At 39.9% G+C, this 7,243-nt stretch overlaps 1 protein-coding gene across 1 annotated transcript; it reads right to left on the minus strand.

The window, feature by feature from the left end:
• Window positions 1-145: 145 nt before the first annotated feature.
• LOC103471349 (zinc-binding protein A33-like) lies at window positions 146-3,834 on the minus strand. The gene is made up of 5 exons (XM_008420284.2): window positions 3,120-3,834; window positions 2,500-2,595; window positions 904-1,137; window positions 766-788; window positions 146-362 (listed from the first exon to the last, which is right to left on the minus strand). Exons 1-5 carry the CDS (start codon window positions 3,636-3,638, stop codon window positions 212-214), a joined length of 1,023 nt encoding a protein of 340 aa, XP_008418506.1. The 5' UTR covers window positions 3,639-3,834; the 3' UTR covers window positions 146-211.
• Between the last annotated feature and the right edge of the window lie 3,409 nt (window positions 3,835-7,243).

The following is a 7,243-nucleotide window of genomic DNA, read 5'->3' on the forward strand; positions in this document are numbered from 1 at the left end:
ATTTTATTTAAATTCAGAAACCTCTAATCTAATGTTGGTCCATCACATAAAATCCAAATAAAATGAACTAAAATATGTTGAATTTATTTTGAAATAAATAAATAAATAAACAAATAAATAAATAAAATGTCAGAGGTATGACTGTTTTTGCAGGGCACAACAAATAAACGTATTTTTATTTCGAGTGTGATTCCTTCACTATGTGCGCTGTCTATGGAGCACGGACAGACAGACAGGAGCTCGTACCCGGCTGAAAGATGGAGCTCATCTTCCTCCAGGTCCTGTACTGCAGGGGCCCCAGATATTGTCCTGACTTCAGATCCACACTGACCTCTGGGGGGCGCTCAAACAAACCCTCAGCCCTAGTTGGGGAAACGGGTACAACATAGTGTTGATAAAAACCACACTGATGACTTAAAAAATCTTTAAAAAGCAAGTTTTATGACGTGCATACATACTTTATTCTGTATAACATCAGTTACTGATAAAATAACACATTTGGCTCAACACATTTCCGTAAAGACCCTTAGATTAGGACTTTCTGCCTGCTGCTACTCATCTGTGACGGCSCTGAGTCACACCACCACAATCATGCCCTGACATCCTGTTACGGCTCGACTCAYGGGTGATTACAAAACATTACGCCATTACCTTGTGACATTCGTCAGGACAACGGTCACATGGAGGTAAAGAGGATGTGACCTATAATTCTGTCTTACATCTGTGATGTTGAAATGTTTTGGTTAGGATGAAAGAAACACCCACCCTCCAATGAAATCTTTGATTCCCTGAAAAAAGAACAGAACCAGTTGTTACAAAACACCGTGTYRAAACCTGAAGGCTGATACAATCTTTGGCATCAATCATAATCAAACTTCTCTCTTCTGTCCTGAATCTACTCACCTTGAGCTGTTCTGGATTTTCCTGCTCACTCAGTTTGAGGCGAAGCTTTTCTGCCGTGGTCTCCAGCTGGCTGATTTGCTCTGTGGCMCGAGTGAGAGCCTCCTCCAGCTGGTTGAGCTTCTCTTCTTTCTCCTTCTGCAGCTTCTCCTTTATGCTCTCCTCTTGGTGAAGCAGGAACTCCCTCAGACGGCCAAACTCGGCGGTAACCAGCTCCTCCAGGTCTCCCGCTCGCCCCTGAATCACATCGAAGACCGCGGTCACTGAGAGCAGAGGCTCGAGTTTCATCKGGAAGCTAAGAAAGTKTCTGGACAAATCTGTTTGAGCGAAGCTTTGTTTTTAATCCAAAAAACAAAAACTCTCCATAAAGATGATTAAAAGTACTATATTTTAAAGAAAAGCTCTTTTGTGTGAATTGTGCAGTACAAATGAAATGTGATATTTAACTCGGTCTTTAAAACTTGATGTTTTCGGTCGTTCTCATTTTCACAATTACAAATTTCAGGGTCACAATCAGTTTTCCATCACAAAATATATAGAGTTACTCATGTCAACATGGAGTTTTGGCATGTTTGTTGCTAAATGTATGAAAGAAACGACATAATGTTCTGAAAAAGCCGAAAAGGTAAAAAAAAAAAAAAGTTTTCCTTGTCATCTTTCAAAATATTATCCAGTTTAACAAAAACAACTTAATATAAATGCAGARGAAATATGGGTCAGATATGCATCTAGAGATAAAGAAAACAACCAATATTTTCATTCTTTTCACTAAAACATGCAACTACTATACACAATATAGCATCTATTCAGTTTTCTTCCGCCAAACCTGCTGTACATAAACAATATAATTAGAAGAAATCAAAAGTATAACTCGTTTATTGGAAACAAAGTATCAATGCAATTCACTGGAAAAGCAATCAGCTGTAAAATCAAACTCTGCTAAAACCCAAACATTGCACTAAGTGTTTGTTATYGCTGTCGGTCTGGCAGAGGCTCGTCAGTCATGCGCTTCTGTCACTTTCTGAAAAGAAACACAGAAACAGAAACCTGCAGGAAGAGGCAGAAAAAMGTACTAACTTCCGCTCCGTTTTGCTCATCCACATCCTGCCATAGTGACAGAAACCAAGAAGTGAAAATCTGTGAATGTGCACATAAAGTGGGTCAAACAGACAGCAGAGACAGGAAGAGAGAACAGTTTGTAAAGCTATCAACTGCCGCAGAAAACAACCCCACGCAGCAAAACTCACATATCTCAGTTTAGCATACACGGACTCGCCGTCTCCCTCTGCGTATTTGCACATTGTGAACATTTCTGCGTGCCTGAATACAGAGGGTGTGAGGAAGACAAACAGAACTTGCCATTACTTCTCTGTTGGTGCATTTAAGGTTGGACCTCGGCATGAGAGTCATCACGTTCAAGCAAGGCCGGGTAACAACCTGTTGTATTCACCACCTGTCATCGTTAGTCATCATCCAGTCTGGTCTGACAGACAGCCGGAAGAAGCAGGAACGCCGGTGGATGATCCCAAACTCTTTGGAATAATCTCTGACCTGGCAGTCGGGGTGTAAGGTTACCAGAAGAGAGCAGCTTTTTAGTACCTTAATGAGGAGGATYTTGTCGTTGGTCTGTTTCTGGAACAATGTGGCCTCCTCTGTTTGCACCTGAACTCTCTCCAAAGCCGCATCCAGCTTATCCTGTTTGGACAGAAATAAAAGAGAAATATTGTCAAGAAGCCAGAGAGACAAACTTGATTATTGAAAGGTAATCCAATCTGGGTTTTGCACAAAGAGCATCCGAACTCGAATTGGACTCATGTGATGCCTCACACACCTCAGCTGAGCATTCTGGTGTACAAAAAGATGATTTAGCACCAGACAAAAAAACAAAAACAACAAAAAACAGAAACACACAAGAAGGATTATGTTTGCAGGAGAGTTGGAAAAGTTCACAGGTGTCTGCTGAATTCCAGAAAGATATGACGTCTGGGCAAACAGGGAGTGTGCTTTCAAAACCAACCAGCCATGCTGCACTGGCTCTGTTAATGTTTATACAGACCAGCCAGTAAATCCCTTCCTGACTGGATCTCTGTGTTTCATCTTGCTTATCCAGTTGTCATGATGCTTAGTTAAAGCCCCATGGTGCCATTTGTATGATAGCTTATAAATAGTTTGCTCTGGGGAGGATGTGGGCAGGAAAAAAAAAACGGAGAAAGGCCTACCCTGTAGTTTTCAAAGGCCTCTGTGATCGGGATGACGTTGTGGGTCTTGTGGTCCCGGGACATCCCGCACACCAGGCAGATGGGCAACTGGTCGTTCTCACAGTACAGCTTGAGCTTCTCCTCATGCTCCTCACACATGTCCAGAACCAGGCGAGGCCAGTTCCCGATAGAGGAGACCACGCTGCTCATGCTGGAGCCCGGCTCTCGTTCCTCGGGCATCTCCAGRGGCCCCTGGGGGTCCCACTCGGGCGTCCCCGAGGCTGCGTCCATAACCCGGGCTCTGCGCACGCTGTCSACGACGTTGCACAGCAGCGAGTTGGGYCGCAGTTTGCGCGCACACGACTTCCTACACTTCGGACAGCTGGAAAGCTCGTCCGCTTTCGCTTCCCAGCACTGGATGATGCACACCTGGCAGAAGTGGTGTCCGCATTCAAGGATCACGGGGTCGCGGAACAGCTCCAGACACACCGGGCAGGTGAGCTCCGACTGCAGCTCCTCAAGCGCGCTGGACTCTGCCATTCTCTGCCACGCTCATAGTTTTCCCGAAGAGAAACTCTGTGGCAAGCGGAGACCAGACTAATCTTCCGTTTTTAGCTGAGAAAGGGAGTGGCCTGGAGCTGACAGCAGAGCTTGTGTTTTCAAGAAGAGGACGGAAGGCGTGCTGAAACAGGCTCGGAGCCGCTGCGCAATGGGCAGGTTTAATCACGAGGCGCACGACTGTAGCCCACAGCGRTTTGAGAGGATTTCYAAGAAAGATGGAAAAAAAAATAGGAAAGGCAAACTAAAAATAAATTATTTCTAAGCCAAAAAAATTAAGAGCGCATCCGGCACAAGGCATGAGCGAACAAATATATGTTAGCCCGTGAGGGGGCTCCCATAAATCCTTAACACAGACTATAAGTCTAAACCTTTTATTAAAACTTGGCTTACTGTTGAGTTTAATTTGTTGTTTTCGCCACAGCTGAATTAAAAGAGCCTACAGTTTTTTTTTATTTTAGTTTAGTATGTAAAAGAATTGGCAATTTTTTATTTATTGTTGTGTTAACATACAGTGTTTCATCGTTTTCTTTGTCTTTAAGCTCAGTTTGTTCACAACTGCATCTCAGCAAATAATGACCAATTATCAGCAATTGCTTTTAAGCTCAACCACATAAACTTTGCTCTGTCTCCTAATTCAACAGGAAGGATTGCAGTGAATCAGAGAAAATTACATCTGATCCCTGCCTTTTTTGCAGTTGTTTTCTCTCGGCTGCTTTCTGGCAAAAGKCTCAACAGCTTCAAATGCAGAACAACCAGATTCTACACCAGCTTCATCCCTCATGCTGCTGAAGGAGATATACATCTCCCTCAGCAGGGATATATATATATATGTCTACTTTTTAAAACTAGTTCATATATTTTTTTTAAAAAATCGTCATTTATTTGGAGTCTTGTGACAAATGTTTGCTCAGTGTTTACATTGTAAATGTGCAGCTGAATGATCAATAAAGTCTGTTTCTCTCTCTTTGTAGGCAGAGGTGGACACTAATCGAATGATGCTTAAGCCCCAATACGACCTGGAGTTTAAGCATCAAGACGTGAGGTTTTTATTAGTTATAATTTACAAATACTTGTATAAAAGCAGTTAAGTCAGTGATTAATCAGATAATCACTGATCTGATTAAAAACAATCACAGCTAATAGTAAGACCAAATCTTTAGACCAAAACACCGGAACATGAAAATGCTTAGACTGTGTTAATGCAATTAAGAGAAAAATAAACATAAAAATTAAAATAATAAAGGTATTAGAATACAGGGTATATATTTTATCACATCACCACCAAACCTTCAGTGTATTTTGTTGGGATTTTATCTGATAGAGCACATGTGAAGTGAATGATGCAGTGTGGTGTGTGTTTTATTCAACCCCATGAGGCCATCGGTTTTGCCGCGATATCCAGAATCCATTTACCAACTTTTCAAATCATGGACACTGAAATCTTTGCTCATTTCTTTAAAATAAATAAATAAAAAAGCTTATYCAGATTGATAGAGAARAGGTGTGAATATTTGTTTGCAGGTCTTGCAACAGTTGTTTAGGCTTGATCTTTGACTGGACATTTCCTACATATGAATATTTGATCAAAACTAAAATGTAAATGTAAGCTGAGGGTTATTTTCCTGCAAGAAGAATAAAACTCCAGCATCATGTTTTGCTTTTTGTTTTTTCTGTCTCACCTGACCTGATGACCTTCCTCCACAGGTTTTCCATGCCCCCTATATGGAAACTTTCARATGGATGTCGATTGGATTTTCTTTCAGTCATGACTTTCTTCTTGCCACTCTTCCATACAGGTTAGATTCAAGCAGTGATAACAAATAGCTGCCCTTTTAAAATAGCCTAAATGATATTAAATTAATTATTAAGCGTGTGGAGTAAAGATTAACACAAATGTGTAGAGCTTGAATCACACTCTGCAGGCTCTGAGTCAGGAAGAAAAATGAGGAAACCTCCAGCTGGTTGAGCCTGTAGAAGTTCCTTTATTTCCTCTGTGTGGGAAAAAACCCTGTTAAATCTAGTTGCACTTTCTACCTCATCATCGGTGACTCCAAATAATCCACGAAGATTCACTGAACAGCAACCTAGAWCCAGTTATGAATAATGGCGTCAAGTGATTAACCACTAGATGGCAATGACGTATTCCACAAGCAGCAACGCTTTTGCAAACTTTTTGTTTTTGTGCTGCATCATATAAAACATAAATATATGGGTAAGATTGGGTAAGACTACGAAGGTAAAGTTTTTGCAGATACCTTTCAAGACTCTTAAATAATCTTTAAATTAGCTTTTCCATTCATATAAAACTAGAGTGACCCAGTAACAAACCAGAACAACGTTGTTCTGTTTTTTTTTTTTTACTGGGTTTACTGGTAAACTAGACGAGTTAAACAGATCAGAGTTTGACATAAAATGTGAAGAATGAGCAGAAAATGTAGAACTCTACAATGGAAAGTATAATGAAAATAATCAAACCACCAAACCTAGGTTTTACCTATCAGTATTTAACAGAAACAAAAAGTTAATTTCTATTCAGAGATGCAGTTGTGATGCAATGGGAAAACGTWTTCTTAACCCTTTCATGCATAGCCGTCACTATAGTGGTGTCTATCTAAAAGCCATTTTCTTGTGTTTCTTGTGGATTTTTATAATATATGCACACAGATCACTGAAGTGGACATCTGTTCCTCCTGTAGAGGACTCCTGCAAGTAAAAAAAAAAAAATTGTGACATCACATAACCACTAAAAAACAATATTACCAAATACCGATGTATTTTCCAAATAACAACTTTGTATTTGGAGAAAATTACAACTGATCCCTGCCTTTTTTTATACCTTAAGAAAATCCAAAACACTTTGGAAAAAAATCCTGACATAACGGAAACAATGGAAACAGAAACAATCAGTTTCTTTATAAATGGAAAAAATACAATGACAAAGATCAACTGTTATTTGAAAGCTGTAGTTACGAACTTCTCGTAGTTGACTGATCTGTCAGTTTCTGTGAAAGATGGATCGTAATGTCATAGAAATGTGTGAAGTACCGGAAGCGAAAGCAAAAGAACCAACTCACTGAATTGTCATTGTGTCATAATCTTTCACGAGAAATTGCATAATAATAATAATAATAATAATAAGTGCTGCAATTCCTGTAAAGGTGTGATACGCTGAACCAGTGGTGCTACAGCTGAAAAAGTCAAAGCACCCCGCAGGACCAAAAGAAAATATAAGATTATTATCTTTTTCATCTAAGTTAATCATGTTTAATATAAGATCTTTTAATTTTCCTCACAGAGAGGAATATTAAAAGCACAAGCAGTGATTATATATTGAGTAAAAAAAATTAATCTCACAAAAGAAAATTAACTYGCATCTATTTTCACTTCTGGGTAGGAAAGAGGAGCACATCATTAGAAAATTGGCATAACTTTCTCCAGCTGATCAGAAACAAAACTAAAGTTATTATCTTTGGACTTTAAGAGGAACCATGTTGGGTCAGTTCACAGTTTCAGTAATTACAGCTGGAATCTAGAGATCAGGCCCAAAATCTGGGTGTAGTGATGGACTCAGACCTGAACCCTCA

The sequence above is a fragment of the Poecilia reticulata genome, linkage group LG10 (genome assembly GCF_000633615.1).
Source record: "Poecilia reticulata strain Guanapo linkage group LG10, Guppy_female_1.0+MT, whole genome shotgun sequence".
Lineage (NCBI taxonomy): Eukaryota > Metazoa > Chordata > Actinopteri > Cyprinodontiformes > Poeciliidae > Poecilia > Poecilia reticulata.